The 22,567-nt window shown below is 42.5% G+C and overlaps 1 protein-coding gene across 13 annotated transcripts in view; it reads right to left on the bottom strand.

The window, feature by feature from the left end:
- Positions 1–22,567, bottom strand: part of ppp6r3 (protein phosphatase 6, regulatory subunit 3) — a 141,783-nt gene that overhangs the window by 31,462 nt on the left and 87,754 nt on the right. For 9 of the 13 annotated variants that reach the window (XM_086008022.1, XM_086008018.1, XM_086008020.1 and 6 more), the window contains 4 exons: positions 21,734–21,820; positions 16,036–16,133; positions 5,286–5,340; positions 2,094–2,224 (listed from right to left, as the gene is read on the bottom strand). In XM_086008022.1, coding sequence (XP_085864148.1) covers positions 2,094–2,224; positions 5,286–5,340; positions 16,036–16,133; positions 21,734–21,820 — 371 coding nt within the window. The remainder of the gene's footprint in view (positions 1–2,093; positions 2,225–5,285; positions 5,341–16,035; positions 16,134–21,733; positions 21,821–22,567) is intronic. The other 4 variants (XM_086008017.1, XM_086008023.1, XM_086008021.1 and 1 more) reach the window with 2 other exon arrangements.

Raw genomic sequence — 22,567 nt, 5'->3', positions numbered from 1 at the left:
GAGGGGGGGAGAAGAGGAGAGAGGGGGGGAGGAAGAGGAGAGAGGGGGGGAGGAAGAGGAGAGAGGGGGGGAGGAAGAGGAGAGAGGGGGGGAGGAAGAGGAGAGAGGGGGGGAGGAAGAGGAGAGAGGGGGGGAGGAAGAGGAGAGAGGGGGGGAGGAAGAGGAGAGAGGGGGGGAGGAAGAGGAGAGAGGGGGGGAGGAAGAGGAGAGAGGGGGGGAGGAAGAGGAGAGAGGGGGGGAGGAAGAGGAGAGAGGGGGGGAGGAAGAGGAGAGAGGGGGGGGAGGAAGAGGAGAGAGGGGGGGGAGGAAGAGGAGAGAGGGGGGGAGGAAGAGGAGAGAGGGGGGAGGAAGAGGAGAGAGGGGGGGAGGAAGAGGAGAGAGGGGGGGAGGAAGAGGAGAGAGGGGGGGAGGAAGAGGAGAGAGGGGGGGAGGAAGAGGAGAGGGGGGAGGAAGAGGAGAGAGGGGGGGAGGAAGAGGAGAGAGGGGGGGAGGAAGAGGAGAGAGGGGGGGAGGAAGAGGAGAGAGGGGGGGAGGAAGGGGAGAGAGGGGGGAGGAAGGGGAGAGAGGGGGGAGGAAGGGGAGAGAGGGGGAGGAGGGGAGAGAGGGGGGAGGAAGGGGAGAGAGGGGGGAGGAAGAGGAGAGAGGGGGGAGGAAGAGGAGAGAGGGGGGAGGAAGAGGAGAGAGGGGGAGGAAGAGGAGAGAGGGGGGAGGAAGAGGAGAGAGGGGGGAGGAAGAGGAGAGAGGGGGGAGGAAGAGGAGAGAGGGGGGAGGAAGAGGAGAGAGGGGGGAGGAAGAGGAGAGAGGGGGGAGGAAGAGGAGAGAGGGGGAGGAAGAGGAGAGAGGGGGGAGGAAGAGGAGAGAGGGGGGAGGAAGAGGAGAGAGGGGGAGGAAGAGGAGAGAGGGGGGAGGAAGAGGAGAGAGGGGGGAGGAAGAGGAGAGAGGGGGGAGGAAGAGGAGAGAGGGGGGAGGAAGAGGAGAGAGGGGGGAGGAAGAGGAGAGAGGGGGGGAGGAAGAGGTGAGAGGGGGGGAGGAAGAGGAGAGGGGGGAGGAAGAGGAGAGAGGGGGGGAGGAAGAGGAGAGAGGGGGGGAGGAAGAGGAGAGAGGGGGGGAGGAAGAGGAGAGGGGGGAGGAAGAGGAGAGAGGGGGGGAGGAAGAGGAGAGAGGGGGGGAGGAAGGGGAGAGAGGGGGGAGGAAGGGGGAGAGTGGGGGAGGAAGGGGAGAGAGGGGGGAGGAAGGGGAGAGAGGGGGGAGGAAGGGGAGAGAGGGGGGAGGAAGGGGAGAGGGGGGAGGAAGGGGAGAGAGGGGGGAGGTAGGGGAGAGAGGGGGGAGGAAGGGGAGAGAGGGGGGAGGAAGGGGAGAGAGGGGGGGAGGAGAGAGGGGGGGAGGAAGAGGAGAGAGGGGGGAGGAAGAGGAGAGAGGGGGGAGGAAGAGGAGAGAGGGGGGAGGAAGAGGAGAGAGGGGGGAGGAAGAGGAGGAGGGGGGAGGAAGAGGAGAGAGGGGGAGGAGGAGGAGAGGGGGGAGGAAGAGGAGAGAGGGGGGGAGGAGAGGAGAGGGGGGAGGAAGAGGAGAGAGGGGGAGGAAGAGGAGAGAGGGGGGAGGAAGAGGAGAGAGGGGGGAGGAAGAGGAGAGAGGGGGGAGGAAGAGGAGAGAGGGGGGAGGAAGAGGAGAGAGGGGGGAGGAAGAGGAGAGAGGGGGGAGGAAGAGGAGAGAGGGGGGAGGAAGAGGAGAGAGGGGGGAGGAAGAGAGGGGGGGAGGAAGAGGAGAGGGGGGAAGGGGGGGAGGAAGGGGAGAGAGGGGGGGGAGGAAGGGGAGGGGGGGGGAAGGAAGAGAGACAGAATGAATGGAGGGGCAGGAAAGTGAGTGAAACAGGGTTGAATGCCATCAAAAAAGAGAGCTAACACAAAGACTTGGCCTTGTGGAAGGGAAGGAGTGATCCCCTAACATATCAATGCAGTTAAAAGACAACAATGGATTCAAATGCATTTCAAGTCCCAATCACTAGAAATTATGCTGTTAAATTAGCAGTAAATCTACTAATGAATAAATTGTCTTTTTGTCAAAAGTAGTTCGGTTATCGCCACACGCTAACTTACCTGTGTCGATTTTGTGTATCTTGTGCGAAAGTTACATCCTTTTCATCCCAAATATCATCTTCATCAGAACCGCTGTCATCAAATTGTTGAATCCTTTCTTTACAGCAGGCCTCAAATAGAGCTACGTTAGCCTGGACCAAGATGGCAAAATGTCAGAAGTTCACAACAGAATAAAATTCAACTTAAGACTCCAAAATGCAACGAACCAGCCACTATTTCTGGGGAGTAATATCCTTTCACTTCAGTTCCCGACAAGATAAATCCAATCTGAATCCTTCATACCAATTAAGTGAAGTGAAGAGGTGAAAAAAAAGCACGAAGATGTGCTGACTTAACTGGATTTTGGGCAGGGGGTAAAATCACATTTCACCTAAACACAATTCTTTCACCTCCACTGCAATGGTTTTCAAACTTTGTGTGGCAGACTCCTGCAAATACTAACACACTCCTAGGAACCCTCTATCCCAACTTCCAAAAGAGAATAGTGCTTCAATTTCAGAAAACACAATAATTTACACGGACAGAAACAATGGGCAAATAAGTTAACAAATACACAATAAAGATATAGAAATCTAATGACTGTGGTTTTCCCTAGGGTCTATTCAACGCAGTATGAAAACATATTCTCTTGTGAGCTGAATTGCAGCCCAGTCAAATAGGGTAAAGTTCTTTTACAGTCACGGGTTCCAACAGGTTTTGGTTTTACGCACATCACTGAAATTTGACACAATTAGCACTTTACAGTAATTGTGCACTACATTTACAGCACTGTAAAGGGGTGGCGTTGCTGCCTCCCGAAGCCACGCATGCCCAAAATATGTTGTTTCTATGGATATCTCTAGTAGCTTCACTCCATAGCAACAAATAGAGTTGGAATTAAATGGCTCAACTTGCCTGTGAAGCCCAGTGAAACAGTAGGAGATATGTATTTTGGAAAATAAAGTTACATTGATTCAGTAGATAATTTCTCTTTGAGATACTTATTCAGGCCAATTGTCTATCACGCACTGAATTCAACATAAATACAACTTGCAAGTGTTATCCTTTCACTTAGAAACCCATCTCCCAGCTGTCATCCTCACTTCATGGCTAACCTAAAAGGGAATCCAAAGATCTTCTATAGGCATATTAACAGTAAAAGGGCTGTCAGAGTGGTGGTGGGGGCGATTAGGGACAAAAATGGAGATCTATTGGTGGAGCAGAAGGCATGGCTAAGGTACTAAACGAGTACTTTGCAATGTCTACCAAGGAAGGGGACTTTGCCAACGCTATGGTAAACGATGAGATAAAAATAGATAGAGGTACAGTACTAGGAAGGCTGCCAGTACTTAAAGTAGATAAGTCACCCAGTCTGGATGGGATGCATCCTAGTTTGCTGAGGGAAGGGTATAATTTGTGGAGATGCTGACCATAATCTTCCAATCCTCTTTAGATACAGGGGTGGTGCCAAAGGACTGGAGGATCGCAAATGTTTCTCCCCTTTTTTGAACGGGAGTGTAAGATAAACCTGGCAATTACAGGCCAGTCAGTTTAACATTGGTTGGGGGGGGGGGGGGGGGGAAGCTTTTAGAAACAATCATCTGGGAGAAAATTATCAGCCACTTGGACAAGCATTGACTAATAAATGAGAGCCAGCACGATTTGCTACGGACAAATTGTGTTTGACTAAGGGCGGATGAGGGCAGTGCAGTTGATATTGTGTATATGGCGTTTGATAAGTACCACATATTAGGCTTGTTGGCAAAATTGAAGCCTATTGGATAAAAGGGACAGTAGCAGCATGGATACAAAATTGGTTAAGGGATAGAAAACAAAGTTGAGGCGAATGGCTGTTTTTCCAGACTGGAGGGAGGTATACAGTAGAGATTCCCCCAGTTCAGTACTAGGACTACTGCTGTTTTTGATATACATTAATGACAGACTTGGGGGTACAGGACACAAAATTTGGAAGTGTAGTAAACAGTGAGGAAGTTTGTAATAGACTTCAAGAGGACATAGATAGACTGGTGGAATGGGCGGATACATGGCAGAAAATTCAACGCAGAAAAGTGTGAGGTGATACATTCTGATTGGAAGAATGAGGAAAGGCAATACATGCTAAAATGGTACAATTTTAAAGTTGCTGCAAGAGGAGATAGATCTGGAGGAGCATGTGCACAAATCTTTGAAGATGGCAAGACAGGTTAACAAAGCAGTTAATAAAGCATACGGGATCCTGGGCTTTAGAGGCATAGAGTAGAAAAGCCAAGAAGTTATGCTAAAACTATATACAACACTATTTCAGCCCCAGCTGGAGTATTGTGGCCATTTCTGGGCACCACACTTTAGGAAGGGTGTGAATGCTTTGGAGAGGGTACAGAAGAGATTTACTAGAATGGTTCCAGGGATGAGGGGTTACAGTTACGTGGATAGACTGGGGAAGCTGGGGTTGTTCTCCTTCAAGCAGAGAAGGCCAAGAGGAGATTTAATAGAGGTGCTTAAAATCATGAAGGGTTTAGATAGAGTAAATAAAGAGAAACTGTTTCCAATGGCTGAATGTCACTAACCAGAGGCATAGATTTAAGGTGATTGGCAAAAGAACCAGAGGTGACATGAGGGAAAACATTTTTACACAATGAGTGATTATGATTTGGAATGCACTACCTGATGGGGTGGTGGATAGTAGATACAGATTCAATAGTGGCCTTCTAAAGGGAATTGGATAAATTGCAGGAATATGGGGAAAGAGCATGGGAGTGGGACTAACTGGATTACTCTTCGAAGGAGCCGGCGCAGACTTAATGGGCTGAATGGCCTCCTTCTGTGCTGTACTGTGCTATGATTCTATGAGCAATGCCATGTTGCCTACTAGTGTACAAAGTTACACCAGAGAAATCTGGAGCTGTAATACAGCCCTAGTTGAAATATTTCAATATAGTTTTGTACCTCCATTTGATGCAGCTCTGCTATCTAACACAGATGCAGTCAATTACAGCGATCCTACAGCCAATCTGGAGGAGATCAGCTAGTTCACCACAGAGATAAATCAAATTTGGGACCTTCCTGGTTTCTATAGCTCAGCTATTCACTGGATGTCAGAAGACCTTAAGAAATTGGTAGCTATGTTTTGCAATTTCTTCTTGCCCAAATTCTTTTCTAGATAGTTGTCCACAACACACACCCTCCCAAATTTAACAAAAACAAAATACTTACACTCTCATTTGTATTCAATGAAAAGTTGATATCAGCAATTCTTTCGAAGGGAACGCTGCAAATGATTCAAAATGTTGTCTAGGGTTACAATACTGTAGTTACAATACTAAACTGACTTTAAGCAATGTGAACTAAGTACAGGAAACTCTTTGGTATCCAGCACCGACGGGACCAGAGTGATGCCGGTTGATTAAAAATCCCAGATGACGGAGAGGGTTATCTACCGAGGCTATTTTTAACAAAGAGTCAAACTCCTGTTAGAGGTGTTCGGACTTCTGACAGTGCCAAGAAGCCGAGTAGTGGCAGTTTGGAGAACTACCCACACTGACTAACTTGGCCACCGCAGGAGACTCGGACTCGGCAACATTTCCGGTTATTGAGGTGTTTTCGGAGTATGAATTTTGCCGGTTAATAGAGAATTCCGGATATTTAGGTGCCGTTTAAACGAGAGTTTCCTGTAGTTTTATAAAGAATAGGGTTATCATATACAGATTATCTGTCTCAGCATAGAGCACCTTTAAAATGCTAATCGAGAAGTTACCCAAGTTTATAGTTAATAAAGGCACAAGAAAATCTGTAATCGATCCATGTCAGTTCATACAAATGTTACAAAGTAATTCTTTACTACTGCTTGCATTTTGCACAATGAGAAAAACCAAGTAACTTATTTTTCAGCACACATTTCAGGCTCCAACAGCAAACATAAAACTTAAACAAATATTACTTAGATATATTTTAGTTGTCGGGTGGGAAAAAAATACTGCATCTAAATAAAATTACCTACCTCTATCATCATTCTTTGAATGTAGTTTGTCTACCACATGATAGGATAGGCCTACTGTCCACAAGTTAGAGCATCACATGGACAATATTCTTCCAGGTATTTATACTCCATAAGTGTCTTCTCTTTTCAAAGCATAAAAGGCCTGCCAGCAGACCAAACCCAAGTTCTTTTCAGAGGCAGCCGCCTACGGTGCGAGTTACTCTTACTAATACCTCTATTTATATAGCGCCTTTAACTTGGTTAAACATACCAAGACGCTGCACAGTTGGGGTAAGATCCAAGCATGAATATGATGAGGACAAGGAGGTCAAAGCAGCCATCAAAGTAAAGATATCAAAATTAACTCCCAGTAAGAAATGGTGATGATGAAGGAGGACGAGAAGAATTTATGTAAAGGATAAGCTGCATTCAAAGAACAAGGATGGCAATTGAAGGAAACTTAAATGATCATTTATCTTCCACATACCAGGATTGTATCAACGGTGCAAAAAAAACGTACGACAGATCTTTTGAAGATTAGGCCCGTCTCAAGGACTAACAAACAGGATTTTTCTTTGGAAGAGGTGTCCAGAAAATAGTGCTTAAAAGGTATGAGAATTTCTCCACATAACCAACTAATAAATGACAGTCTGCAGTGGCGCGATACTGAGTCACAAGGTAGCTGAAACTAGAATGAAATTACTTCTTGCATACTGGCAAATTGTTGATCAAATTGAGCAAGATATTCTATAGTGCATTTGGCAAAGTATTTTTGCATCATGGCGTTGTCTAATGTTTTAGCACTAATTGAAACAATCTAGGTTTATACAAGTTTCAGTTTTAGCAAGAAAGATAAGATTTTTAAAATAAACCTAATTTAATTTTCCACTTAAAAATTAGAGAATGGCTCAATCCAAGTCTGACATAAAATATGGTGGCTTTAACACTAGAGTTTGAAGCTCAATAATGCAACATGCCGAAATTGAGCGTGCTCTTTTTCTGGGCTTGCCACTAAGTGCAGGTGGAAGCTCATGTTGTGATTGCAAACAAATGTTGAAGCTAAAGCAAGAATGTTACAATAAATAATTTTTACAGGAGTTGCCTTGAAACTACTAAAACAGTTCATTTGATCACATGCCTTTTGAGTGAATATTTTTGATGTGCAAGATATCCACCATTGAAGATCAAAGACGTCCAGTTAAAAGTCTGTCCCTCTCAAAAGCACCACCATCCATGGAACATCTCGAAAGAAACTGCTATCATTCAGAGTCAGTGGACGCAGCTATCAAGAGATCTAGCTCTAACACAGAGCTGAGAAATGAAGTCTTCATGGAGTAGTTAATTCCAAATAAGTGAAAACTACTAAGGAATTACAGCCTTCCTTAGGAACACACGATCAAAGGGCATACAGTATGAATCCTTCCCAGTGTCCTATTGGTTTTTTGTTCTAGATTACTTAGGCCTGGTTTTACAATGATCTTTTTGGTCCCAAAAGAAATGCTTTGCCCAAGAAGTAGACAGCCTGCTAATCTGGAGATGTCAATTGCTTGGCTGTCATTTCTTGGAAGGCTTTGGCTGACAGTTAAATCATGTATGCAACTTATTACCCAAATAGAAGTTGCTCGCAAAGGGGTCTAACAATTTTTTTTTTTTTTTTTTTTTTAATTTTTTTTAAATTAAAAAAAAAATAAGACTTCAAGAGAACGTGTATGCAATCAGGCGTGCCTACAGAACAGGATCCTATGTGCAGAGTGCATTTCCACATCAAGATCATTGCAACAAAATACTGAAAATACATCCAGATATAGCTTTTGCAACACAAAATTAAAGTCTTTTCCTTGAACCCAAAAGGCTGACATAGTGGGAACAAGATGGCCTTTTTTTGTTTTAAGTAATTAAGTAATGCAATGGGATGGAAGTGCAAATTACATACTAGACTCCTTGGCGCTGCAACCAGTAACCTTTTTTCTTGGTAAATGTGGTTATGATCAACAAGTACTGGTTCAGCTTCTGTGGCATATTGCAGTAAGAGGATTTTCTATTTGATGAGAGCCGCCTAAAGCCTCAACAGCAATTGACCATTCTGCTCTGAGCAAAGCCACAGATGCTCCTCCGTCCTTACAATGGGGTTAGTCTCTTTCCTCTCCCCACCTCAACAGGCTCTCGCTCTCCATTCCCATTTAGCCCCACCCCTATATCACATCTCACCCTTACTCTTCTTGCCCATACCAAATCTCCCCTCCCTTTCCCCTGCTGTACAAGGTCTCTTCCCTAACGGTCTATTTTTCTCTGACTACCCTTCCTTAATCGCTTTCTCAAGATCTCTTTCTTTCTTTAAAGGGGGTCCATCTCCCTCCTTTCTTCAAGATCTCTCTACTCTTTCCTCATTTGTCTTTCTCCTTCTTCCTTCCCCCAAAATACTAGTCTCTTTCTCCCCATAACCAAGCAGCACTGTTGAAATAAAGCTTGTTCATCAGAAGCTCACTTCTGTGCGCATGCAAATCAGGATTAATGCCGATTTTTAATGGCTTGTCAAACTTTTCAGGCTAGAAAATCCCATCAAAATTAATTTTCAGGTTCACGCACCCCTTTAATAGTTAATGCCGATATTGCCAAGACTGCTAAACAATGTCTCCCTCCCGACTCTATTTTTGGATCATTTAATATTCTTAGCCTTTTTTCTCGTCTGCATTTCTCTTTCCGTCTTTTGCAGTATTTAATAGTTCTCACTATATCAACCTGTGTCAACAGTCTTTAGGTGATAACTTGTGCTGCTGCTACAGTTTCTTTATACAGAGGGCTGGCACCCCGCTCCTGAAGTTTGACGTCATTTTGTCACTACTAGCTTGGACTCAAAGGACCAAGACCATTAGTAGATGACTAAGAGATTGAACTAATCTCCAGACTAACACACCAACATAGATATCATGTGCAAGTGAAGTGGCCACGGCATGCAAATGACACTTATGTCCAGATCGCTCCTTTCTCTCAGGTCTTGACTGATTGATTAGCTTCTTTATACAAGTTTGCATGAGACTCTTGGGAATTTTTTTTTAATTTTTTTAAATAAATTGAAAGACCCCAGCGCATCCTTTTTGTTGTTTTACATATAGTCCTTACATTGGGCCTTTGAAACTGGATAGTCAACTAGTCAGATTGTGATTATACAGCAGCAGATCACAATTCTAAGGGGTCCAGTTGGTTGCTTTGGCAGCTTGTGGAACAGTTGGCGCCAAATTTATATATTAGTATTTACCTTTATGGGAATAAAGTGGGGTGGGCAAAAAATAACAATCATTGTGGCTGTATCTTGGAATTATTTTTCTGGAATATGATTGCGTAGATCTTCTATGGTGGAAAAATTTCAAATTGTGGAGATAAATGGGTACATGTTACAGCTGAATAGTAAAAGTAGAAGAGAGAGCTAGACCAATGAGGAAAAAAAAATGACAGCACGATGGGCATGATGCAGGTGACAGATTTGACTTACAAGAGAAACAAAATAAATTTTCTTAAAAGATATGCATTACTGGAGTTGGCACTGACCCAAGTGGGATTAATGCCTACAGATTAGTCAACATTTGGTGCTGCTACATCCATAAAAATGTGCAATGCCGTTTGATTCCAGATGGCGTGTGTAAAATTCTTCAATAGTATTCCATCGTGCTTCCTTTGTAAAAGCACATTAATTGCACTGTATCCTGGAATTAAGAGGCATATTTTGTCCATCTAACTAACCTCCTTGTTAATTGTGTATTAGTGTTGATATTGACAAAGTTTAGCTTCAAGCCCATCTTCAAAAGGAGATCAAAGGAAAATTAGATTTATAAGATGGATTTTTTGCTGCAAGGGTGAGATCAGTGGTTTCCAACCAAGTTTTGAGGCAAGGAAGGTGTTTTGATGGGACTGTTTGAGATTCAAAACACATCCCCAAGGCCATCTGCAACACCCCAAGTCTTGACCATCTCAGTTCTTGAAAGACAGACAACTTATCTTTTTTGTGTTTAGATTTCTCATTTACTGGTTTACCCTGATTGAATTTGGTGAGGCTGGAGGTTTGGACTAAGTTATCTTTTTAGCATTGTTGCCTCACCGGTGGATAAAACTTAATCAGAACAGAAGATTTGTTAGTATCTGCAACTTGAGATTATAGTCTACTCCTCTTAATTAAAAGTTCCTCAACTTGAATAATCTTAATTCAAATTGGGCAAAAAACAGTTCCTGTGCTGTTTTATTTATATTGCTCTTCAAGTTTTTGAGGAAAACTTACTTAATTAGCAGTTGGCTGTCTATTCAAATTAATGTGGATATTCATTAAAACTTTTGAGGCCTCTTAAGGCTCCATGGTATATATCCATGATGACAAAGAGTTGGACACAGATTTAAACTACCAAAAGGACAATTCTCCAAGTTTTTTTTAGGTGCAGACTTGTGACAAGATACAGAAACCTCTGGTATGTATAAAAAAAAAACTTCTAATCCAGGTTAAAAAAAAAAAATATCATACTTTATACTATTTGCTTAATTATGATGGTTCATATTTGAATTTGAAAATATTTTAGTTTGTAAGCTTATGAATTTGTGTGGCAATATTCTATTTTCTGAGGAGATAGAAAAAAAACGTAGAATAAGTCCACGTAAAGTGCAATATGGAATTTACCTCAATTGAGCTAATTGTTAGACCCGGACTGCGTTAAACCTCTGCATGGGCAGAAGACACAAGATGTACCCTTCCATTCACAGGAAGCACTGTACGACTGTGGGAAGAGAAAATTATACTTTAAAGGCCCAAACCATAACAAGAATCACCAGTACATTGTTGAAATAGTTCACCAGTTTATATATTATCCAGCAGCGGAAACATCTTTTCACAAGGGCTTAGATTCTCAGTCATTGAATATATTTGTTTATTCCAATTATTCAATTTTCTCTAGAGTTACAAGGTTCTTCACTTTACAGGTAACATATCATATTCCATCTGTACTTGGCCTATCACTGAGAAATCTGCATCAGAAGTAAAAAAGGGCTCCAAACTTTGCCCACTGCTAAAGAAAATCTATTTGGGGTCTTCTGAACAGAATCTATGGCAGACCATAGGGAAGATGGAACTTGAATACAGAAAAGGTCTGGCAGGTAAGTAACTTCAATATATCCAAGGAAGAGCCACAATCTGAAACTTCAGGAACAGCAAGTAAAAGGTACATCCAAAATGGATGTCATGTGGACATCATATTTTTGAGAAATCACTGCATATGCAGGCGTGCCAAAAAGCAGTACATCGTCGCCCTTGCCTTCCCATTGTTTAGGAATTGCAATTAAAATTCAGCAAGGCTCGAAACTTCCAAGTTGGCTGGAAGAAAACAATCAGTCTGTGTAGTAAAAATTGTCAGCGTCAAAGGCCGTAGCTGGGCACTGACCAAGATGACTCCATAAACACTCCGAAGGCAAGTCCAAACCCAATGTTTTTCTAGATTGGGTCAAAACAGTTATAAGCGATGGAAATCACAAATTTAACAAGAAAATTCCTTATGTAAAGACTTCAGCAAGGGGTGGAAAGAGAACAGCACCATTGCCAGTGAACAACCCAGAGTTAATTCTAGATCCAGGTCATCCGAGAGTCATGACTCAAACTGGCACTTGAACCAAGGACCACCGTAAAAGTTTGCTTCTTGCAACTGATGTTTGAGCTTCTATGCAGCCAGGGTTTTAGAAGCCACATATCAGACACTTTAAGACCTTGGTCAGCTGGCTTTAATGGAAAGACCATTGACTGAAATCTATCAAGAGAACATTAGAATTTCCTCCTGGTGAAAGTTTTCTTTGAAAATTAATTAGGGAGGGAATTTCCAGTAACATTTTCTGAGCCCCATCATTTCAGGCATTTTACTCCTGGCCTTCATAATCATGTGGGGAATCAGAAAGGACAAAATGGCAGAGAATTTTCTATGCCAAGATAAACCATGGAGAACAAAATTCCTGTGTTACAAAACCTGGAGCAGCATCTCTTCATTGAAACAAAATAGATTTGTACAAAAGATTTGTACCAATTTCCACCCTTCCCTCACCTTCACATGGTCCATCTCTGACCCTTCCCTTCCTCGACTTAACCTATCCCCAGAGGTGGAGATGGAGATCGACCAATATTCACTACAAGCCCACTGACTCCCACAGCTACCTGGACTACACTTCCTCCCACCCCGCCTCCTGTAAGGACTCTATTCCATTCTCCCAGTTTCTCCGTCTCCGCCGTATCTGCTCCGACGATGCCACCTTCCACACCAGTGCTTCCGACATGTCTTCCTTTTTCCGCAACCGAGGATGATTCCCCTCTACCGTGGTTGACACGGCCCTCGACCGTGTCCGTTCTATCTCCTGCACTTCTGCCCTCACCCCTGCCCCTCCCGGAACCACGATAAGGTTCCCCTTGTCCTCACCTTTCACCCCACCAGCCTCCACATTCAACGGATCATCCTCCGCCATTTCCGCTACCTCCAAAGTGATCCCACCACCAAACGCATCTTCCCCTCCCCTTTCAGCATTCCGTAGGGACCGCTCCCACCGAGACACCCTAGTCCACTCCTCTATCACCTCCCCCCTTCCCACTGTCCAGGGCCCCAAACACACCTTCCAGGTGAAACGGCGATTTACTTGTACTTCTTGCAATCTAGTATACTGTATTTGCTGCTCACGATGCAGTCTCCTCTACATTGGGGAGACCAAACACAGATTGGGTGACCGCTTTGTGGAACACCTCCGTTCAGTCCGTAAGGGTGACCCCGAGCTTCCGGTCGCCTGTCATTTTAATTCACCGCTCCATTCCCACTCGGACCTCACCGTCCTTGGCTTCTTGCATTGTTCCACGGAAGCTCAACGTAAACTCGAGGAACAGCACCTCATCTTCCGATTAGGCACTTTGCAGCCTTCCGGACTCAATATAGAGTTCAACAATTTCAGATCATAACCTCGGCCCCTATTACATTTTTACTTATATTTTTTTCCACCCCTTTGTTTTGGGTCTTCCCTTCCCCCCCACCTTTCCTTTTTTTTCCTCTCTTCTCTCCCACATGGCAGCTGTCTCTTATCCTGCCAGTACACTTCACACCTAATCTGAGCCGTCTTTTGTCTCCACTGTCCTATTAACATCTCGTCTGGTTTTGAATACCTCTTACTGTCTCTTTTACTTCTTTTGTTCTATCGCAGCCCTGACTTCGATCTATTTTATTTCCTTTCCAGTTTTGAAAAAGGGTTTCGACCCGAAACGTCAGCTCTATTTTCTCTCCACGGATGTTGCCTGGCCTGCTGAGTTTTTCCAGCATTTTCTGTTGTTATTTTGTACAAAAGGCAGGCATCTACATTAGATCTACTAACAAAGTTCAAACTTTTTGAACATAAATATTGGACAGTAACTTCCTGCGCACCCCCCACCCCCACAAAATGAGACATGTTCATGCAGTTTGCCACATACTGAGCTCTTTGGGGAGGTATGTTATTATAAGAGAAGGAAATAAATCACTCATCGGTGCTTTTGCACATCTGTTGTGACAGGTTCAAAAGTAGCAGTGGCAGAAATCTCAAATGTTAGCCTTCCTGGGCAGGGAACGGTGTATAGTGTGGGAAAATAATCGAGCAAGGCTGGAGTAGCACTACATGTTTAGCGCTAATGCAAATATTTATGGAATGGGAAGATTAAGGTTGCAATCCACAGCTCTGTTTAACACCGGGACGCTAATGTACCACACAGGAAGACGCCAAGTATAGGCTGTGATATTTCCCCACAGGGCAGGGGAAAGAAAGAAAAAAGTACAGCTATGTCTAGCACTCGTGATAGCCAGTCAATAGATGCAGACCTAATGTAAAAAAAGACATGGAGAGAAGTTCTAAAATAAACTATACTTCCTAGGTTGGGGATGAAGAAAGAAGCTCTGCATTATACAGGAAATGTGTACGAAATTTGTCACAGTTGCACACCAATAGAAAAATGGGACAGGGTCTCGTGTTGACTAAAAGATCAGGGCTTTACTCTAAGCCAGTACGAACTTCCTTTCAATTTTTCACTTTTTTACTCTTCTGTCTTAAACAGAGAATTCATTAGCGTACAGTTCAACAGGCAGAGGCAACTCTTCAATATTTCATTCAAGTGGGCATTGCTTTATGTCTGGGCACAGGCACTACGCATCAGTAGGCTGCTCAACTGGAGGGAGATGGAAGTGACATAATTATGTATTCACACATTTACCTACACTGCTTCTGATAAAAGACAACAAAGAGTTGTTGTGGGAGTCAAGCAATTGAAATAATCAGTAGCAATGCAGTATTTTAATGTCAGGAGCTAACCGTGATCAGCATTTACTATCAGATCTGTCTGAAGATGGCCTCAGTAGGATGCAACTTAAAATGTTGAAATATGGCACCCGAATCTTAGATTAAAATTTCACATTGAACTCTTAAAGCCCAAAAGAACTTCAATAAAAACTCCTCTCTGCAAATCCAGGGATCACAGGGAGGATTTGAAACAAGTGTATGCCCAAACACAATCAAGACTTTTCTGGTGTGGTTGCTGGAGAGGTGCTGTTGATGATGGCACAGAAAGAACAATGGTGCAGTGTAAAGCTGAGCATTACAGAGTGGAGAAAAGCAAGATGAAGTGACTGCTCAAGATTCAATTCTCTTTGAGGGGACATGCACCAGACCATTTCCCCCATATATTGGGTGAGCTGCATCCTATTGAGGTTAAATAAATGAGTAGTAGTTAATTTTTTTTTATTTTTTTTTATAAAAAGTGTGAAAATGAAAATGATTATAACCTAGTGAAGCTGAAGGCTGAACTACAGTTCTACAGTTGGGGCATTTGAGCCAAAAACATTATGCACACCATACATTTTATGTAGCTATAAGGTACTATGAAAATCAGAGGAGATATCAATAGTTAATTGACCACAATTCATGAATAATTCTGCAATATTTCCTTTAGGACCAATCGAGGTCAGATTTTAAAATTTACTAATCAATAATCAAGAATGTTGATCTGAATTGTTTAATTTAATACACGACAACAGGGGTGTCCAACACACAAGCTCCTTTAACCAGCCCACAAAGCTTCTGCTGGTTCCTTACATCTTTCTGCACAAAGATGGTTTCAACTTCAGCCGCTTAAACCTGAGGCCTGAAGATCTGTAAAAGGACCTTCCACCTGTCTAAATCTACCATAGAATGGTTACAGCACAGGAGGAGGCCATTCGCCCATTGAGCCTTTGCCAGCTCTCTCCAATCAAGGAGCAGCCTTTTTCCACCAATTAGGAAAGAGCCTTTACCAGTCCTCCAGACTTGGGGGTTTACAGAGCAGACGCTAGAGGTTCCCAGTTTTCAAGCTTATGGGAAAGTGGAGGATGGGATGGAGGAAAAGGAGAATGCTTGAATATTTTGACTATGGGGGTGGGGGGGGAAAGGAGAGAGAATGGATCTTAATTTTGTAAAGATGGGAATGTTTGCACATTGGGGTGTTTGGATTTTCTGTGCATGGGGGCTCACATTTCTGTGCAGCCTAGTCACTGGTTTGGAGACGTGTATCCAGCTCCCAGTTCCGAAAAGTTGGACACCCCTTAGTGTTCCTGTTATCTTACTAAACCAAAATAAATAGAGAACCAGAGATTCATGATTTGAAGTTTCAAGCACAAGGTTAAAATACATCAGCTGTGCAATGCATGCTAGATAGAACTAAAGTCTGTTCCCAAAGCAGGAAAAAAAGCCCAAAGCACCAAAGCAGTTTAAAAACATGTAGGACTGTTAAAAATTAAAGATTCAATATACCCAATGGAAGGTTGCTGTACAAGCAGTAAAACAGAAAAGGAAAACAGAAGGATAGTACCAATCTCCCCTCAATTATTTACATAATTTCCATTTCAACAAACGTCATGCTACTACATAAAGATCCATAGGTAGCCACCCAAATCAAGCTATTTAAACCAGTTTCAAACAAGGCATACTTACTTCACTATGTCCTCCTGATCAGCAAACTCCTCATCGTTGAAGCCGAACTGGTCAATAAAATTGGACGTCATTTGTTGCATCTGATAATCAGAAAAGGCCTGGCAAACCCAGGACCAATGACAGGGATATAATCTTGATATTCAGTCATATAAGGAAATTCACTTAAAGGGGACCCAAACCTTCGAGTAGAAACAGCAGCTACCAGAGATTTCAAAAAGCTAAGTTTTAACTGGTCTCCATAGCTGTAAATGAGAATTACAAAGCAACATGTTCACAATGTTTTTTTTAAATCTTGCTCATTTTCTCTCTTCTCCTGAAGGTGGTGTTTTGTGACAAGTGACTATCCTTCATACGTGAAGTGGTGCGCCGATAACAACCTGGCCCTTAACATCAAGAAAACCAAGGAAATCATTGTGGACTTCAGGAAGTCTAAAGGCGGAAGTCACACCCCCATCCACATCCATGGGGCTGTGGTGGAAAGCTTTAAGCTCCTCGGAGTCCACATCACAGAAGACCTCTCCTGGTCCCTCAATACCTCCTCTTTGGTGAAGAAGGCCCAGCAGCGCCTATATTTCCTAAGGAGGCTGAAGGGATATAACCTGTCACCCCTGATCCTCTCTAACTTTTACCGCTGTACAATAGAGAGCATCCTGACGAACTGTATCAGTGTGGTATGGCAGCTGTAGCTCCTATGACCGGAAAGCCCTGCAGCGGGTAGCCAAAACTGCCCAACGCATTACCGGCACCCGGCTACTCACCATAGAGAGCATCTACCAGAAACGCTGTTTACGGAGGTCACTGACCATCATCAAAGACCCTACCCACCCCAGCCACAGTTTGTTCGCCCCCCTGCCATCTGGGAGACGCTACAGATGCATTCGCACCCAAACGACCAGATTTAGGAACAGCTTCTTTCCCAGGGCTGTCATCCTACTGAACTTTACAAATAAACTCTAAAGCCTGCACATCTGCCAATGCACTTTATGTTTATGTATTACAAGCCAAATGAATGTTGAATATTAAATGTCTTAATCAAAATGTACACTCTCGGGAGCCACAAGCCTACATTTCGTTGTACTGCACTTGTGCACTAACAATGACAATAAAGTTGATTATTTGATTTATTTAGTTGAACTTAAACTCCAAGTGTTGGCAAACTATTCAAACCATGGGTGGCATCACAGTGAAGTCCAGGCATGTCCTCATCCCATATCCAAATTTTCACTTTCCTGGGGTAAGCACTGGATAATAATCAGGAAACTGAATCCATGCTGATTTTTTCCCCCCTTCTTGCCCAGTTAGAGGCCAATTGACACATCCTAGATTAAATAACTCAGCGCAGATCAGGGAATAAGCATAATTCACACTGCGGTCATAGAGCCCAATTTATGAGAGATTAAACCAGATCACCCAGCAGCAAAAATTAACATGGGAGGGAACTAAATCTATTTCACATCCACCCTATTTAGCAGGATCTATATCCTGGAACTCCCTACCGAACAGCATCGTGGGAGTGCCTTCACAGACTGCAGCGCTTCAAGAAAGGCAACTAGGGATTGGCAATAAATGTCGACTTGCCAGCGATGCCCACATCGTGAAGAATGAAGAAAAATGTTTCTGAATGTCTAAATACACAAATAGTTTGAATTTGCTTTGTAATCTTGTTCAATTTTAACTTTCCAGTGCCCCGTTTAGACAATAGATCTGCCCAAGACATCGGTGGCACGCTCTTGGAATGAGATTTTCACTTGCTGCCTCGATCCAAAAGTGGTATCAGAAAGTATAAACATAACATCCTGGCGAGAACATGGGTCTGGTCGGTCATTTCAAATTCCGGCCCACAAGTGGGCTGAGCCTTTAGCCTGCCTGTATAAGTGGAGCTCAGTCTCACCCAACTCTGGCCTTCCAGATATCAAGGAAGGTCTGCAACTAGTCTGGTAAAGTTTCAAAAGCGGCTTCGGACTTGCTTTGTGTGCGAGATTCTCCAATCTTATCAAATGTGGGCGGGATTATGAGAGAGAATAAACAGAAACCAGCACGCATTATTGAACTTCTGCCATTGTAAAAAATAGACTTGCATTTAGGTAACATTTTGTAATGTCTCAAACATCTCAAAGCAATTCACATACAATGAATGACTTTGAAGTGCAGTGACTTAACCAAGCTGCCATTCTGCACACATCAATATTCCACAAACAGCAATTAAATTAATGACCGGTTACTGGTTTTGGTGGTGTTAATTGAGGAATGCATGCTACCAGGACACCAGTAGAAAATTTAGTGCCATGGGATCTTCACTGTCCACCTGAACCAACAAAGTAGGCAAACAAATCTTTGGCTTTTACATTTGATCTGAAGGACAGCATCCCTGACAATGCAACGCTCCTTCAGACCTGCTGTGACTGTCAGCCTTAACTATGTGCTCAAGCCCAGTCTAAGGCTTGAACACAAAACAAGTCTGACTTAGTGGTGAGGGTGATACCCCTGAACCAAGTGGACACGTTACAAGAGACTTAGCAATATAAAAAGGAATAGTACATTCCCTTATCTAAGGGTACCTTTAGTCTATGTTGACTGTTGAAAGTAGCAGCCAAATCCTATTCTCACTCACTGCACAGCAATCAAATCATTTGTGACTGTAAACAATTTACTCGAATACTTCCCACTCACAAATTCTGGTACAGGTCTTATAAATCCATAAATTATTGTTTGAATACATGTAGCGTCAACATATCCGCTCCAAGGCAAGGGAAAAAACAAGCTACATCCAATGAGGATTTGTGCAATTCACATGACAACTCCAAAAAGGGTTTTATGCGCCAAATATCAACAGGAAAAGTAAATTCTCTAAACATCTGTCTCAAAACAAGACTGCGGAAAGGTTATCCATTCTACTCAGTGCCTTAACCAATGATGCATTGGATCGCACTGTTAAGGAGCTACCTCAAAAGTGGCTACTTTGGGCATTTACAAAGTTACTGGCTGCGCCTCTTCACAGATGATATTGTAGTATTGGTGAATTCACCTCGGAATGTAGTACATTCTACTCACTACCTTGAACAATAGACTAACTAGTGGGACACGGTAGTGGGTGTGGGATTATAAATGGCTCATGGGTAAGATACAGGAGCACCTGACTCGTGTTTATTCAAAGCAATACTGGAAAGGGGGCGGGGAAATTCCTCAATAGATACTATCTTCAGCATAGACAGAGGTTCAACACACTACATCGAGGAGGTGTTAAGGGCACTGACAGAGCAGAGATTAGTCATGCTTCAAAGAATAAACACTGTGTATCATTCTTAAATATGATTTTACATAGAGCAATGGATTTAAAAATAGCTTTAGTTAGCTGTATCTGAGAGTGGTATTCTTTGTCTCTGTGGCCAAGTAGCCAATAGAAAAATCTGGCTAATTATCCACATTCCCACGGCGCTCATCTGGCCTAGCTGATTTCCTTTGCTCGCTATTTTTCTCTGCATTCAGAAGGTAGCCGTGTCAGAATATTACTCAATATTTTGCTCAGATCTGAGGGAGTGCTGTCTTTCAGATGAGATGTTAAACTGAGGCCCCTCTCAGGTGGACGTAAAAGATCCCATGGCACTATTTTGAAGATGGTATGGGGAGCTTTCGGCGGCGTCCTTGCCTATATTTATCCCTCAACCAACATCTAAAACCGATCATTTGGCCATTTCTTTCATTACTGTTTGTGGGACCTTGCTGTGCACAAATTGGCTGCCACATTTCCTACATTACAACAGTGACTACACTTCAAATTTGCTTCATTGACTGTACAGCACAAACTTTGGGACGTCCGGAGGTCGTGAAAGGTGCTATATAAATGCAAGTCTTTCTTTCTTTAATGGATATGAAGTTCTCAGATTGGGCAAAGCAGATGAATTTAATTAGAGCCAGTTTTAAACCTGCCCGCCCAGCAGACATTGCAGCAGGCGGGCAGTTAAAATGGCTGCAACAACTTACCTCCTCCAATCAGTTGCCTTTTCGTGGGTTGTAATTTTAAGCTGCTCTTTTGAACAGGCGAGAGGAACACCCGCCAGAATCCTGTAAGGTCCTTCTCTAAATATGTAGATCAGATTTAAATGACATCAACAAGGTCTGACTGCAATTTTAACTGGAGGCCTGCATGGGGAAGCCGTTTTGGTTTCCCTGCCAGGCCAACCTGGCAGTAAGAATAGCCGGTGCCAGAAGAGGCTCAGAAAGGTAGGTTTATTTATTGTTAACTTGTGGGCCATGAGGAGCTAAACAAATAAGATAGCTAATGCACCTAATGATGGTAGTTTGGAACCAGTCAATTTTCTGCAGTATACACAGTAATCCAATACCTGAGCAAGACAGGTCTACAGGAATTCAAGGCCCTGTTGCTGATTGTTCCATTTTGACTCTGACTGGCTGATCAAAGAGTGTGGACCCTTACAGCTGGTATACTCCAGCTCCAAGTAACCCTGCAAGCCGATACCCAAATAGATAGGATGGTCCTAGTTGGACAAGCGGAGGTAATCTTACCAGTGATCTGTGCTGGCAGGCTGCACAGCTTTAGTTGGTTAGAGTCCTGCCTTTTCCCAAGCTCATGCTCTGCCAACTTGTGCTAAGCTTAGAATGGACAGGAAATTGGGATGTGTCCCTACTGGGTGAAGGTGTGCCTTCCTTATTGGAAAAATAAAATAGCTGTGTAGATTTCTCTCAAACTTGTTTCAGAGACTCACTAACGTGCCAGACATCTGGCTGCACGACGTACTTTAAGTTTTTCATGACTTTTGCAGGCTGCAAATTATACTGAACTGATTAAATTGTTTCAGAAAAAAAACATTAAACTAGTTTAATTCTACATATCCTTCCCCTCCCTGAAAACATTGTTAAATTCCAGTACCAAGTATTTTATAGCAACTAAACTAGCCTGAGTATTTAAAATCTCAGATATTCTCAATATTTACAGCCACAGAATTTTTTCTAAAACAACTTTTTGACTAAGTTTGAGTTCCCTTAAGTTTTTCTTATTTTAAAAACACACCAATCGCTTGTTAATCTGAAATCAAGTTAACAATGATGTGTGTAACCTCTTAGTGAATTCAACATGACATTATGCTTGCCACAATAACATTGAAAACTAATCGGTGAACTGACCACCTACTTTACATGAGGTCATAGTTTTTATTTCCTAAGATGATTTAAAAAAAAGTAGTTTGCTTGCCCATAATCTTTCATTTCAATCCCCAAGAATTAAGGTCCTTCCAATAGATGGGGTACAGTTTTTATCCCCCCTCCCCAAATTGGGAGTTTTTATTTGAAAAGTTACCCAAGCTGAAGAACCATATGCCCTAAAATCTTTAATGAAGATGAAGGAAGGGGCATACTAGGCCCTTAGTACAGAATAAGCAATCATGGATATGATAAACTTCATCTGTTTTGGTTCTACTTTCAGCATTCTTTAAAAAAAAGAGACCAGAGAAAATGTTGGAAACTTAAATGAAAATTGAGCAAGTAATGTACTTAGTTAGCATTTTCAGAAAAACATCTCTTATAATGCATCAGAACTTTAATATTTAATATATTTGGAGGAGGATAAACAATTAAGGTTAATTTTAGAAGCTTTTTCATTTATATACTCATGCAAACCTTGTACTTGTATTTTACAAGTGAAAAAGAATTGTGTGAGTCACTCAGTAAAGAAAATACTTACTTGCTGTAACCCTGAGTCCGGAGCAAAACCCGGTTCTTTAAAATCAACTTCATCATCACTTGATGAATGTATATTGTGTGTGCTAACCTGGAATATAATTTACAGGATTAAGTGATTCCATTACAAACCCAACTGATTCCATTATAAACACAATTTCCTTTCTTTTAACATCTTCATGCAATTACCACACAATATAATACTTCATTGTTTAAAAATATTTTACAATTCCAAAGTCCTTTCAAGTTCAATACTTGAACTACATACAGTAGAACATGGCTTACATTTTTCACCTTTTTCTCCACAAACCACCTCCATTTCTCAGAAAAAGTGTTATTTTTGTAAAAGTAACCCAGGTTTGAACATAATTTTATCTCAACTCAAGTGTTTCTCCATATTTCAAAACTGTAAACTAGAATCTCACTTTACGGAAGAAAGCTCGGTTTGCCTTTTATCCAAAACTGGGATACAGGAGAGCCCAGTTCTAAGAACTGCATAATGGTCAACTGACTTTTCAGAATAATTTGATGACATTAACTTCATACTTTTAGAACAGTGCAGATGATCTAAAAACCAGACTCCAATTCAAAGTATGGGAATATTCTACATAACCTCTTTTGGAATAAAGGGCAAGTTTATTTAGCTGATGTTGATCCATTCATGACAGTCAACTTAGTGACCATAATTTCAATGTACATTTAGCCACATCTAATTCAACATCCCTGACCATAATTTTAGTTCAAACAGCACTGTTAAACATTAGCAATACTGAAGCCATCATCTTCAACCCTGCTACAAATTCTGTACCCTCGCCACTGACTTCACCCTCCTCCCAGG

The sequence above is a fragment of the Somniosus microcephalus genome, chromosome 15 (genome assembly GCF_052327205.1).
Source record: "Somniosus microcephalus isolate GS21.2 chromosome 15, FLI_Smic_1.0, whole genome shotgun sequence".
Lineage (NCBI taxonomy): Eukaryota > Metazoa > Chordata > Chondrichthyes > Squaliformes > Somniosidae > Somniosus > Somniosus microcephalus.
Note: the sequence above shows the minus strand (reverse complement) of the source record. Positions and strands in the feature narration are given on the sequence as shown.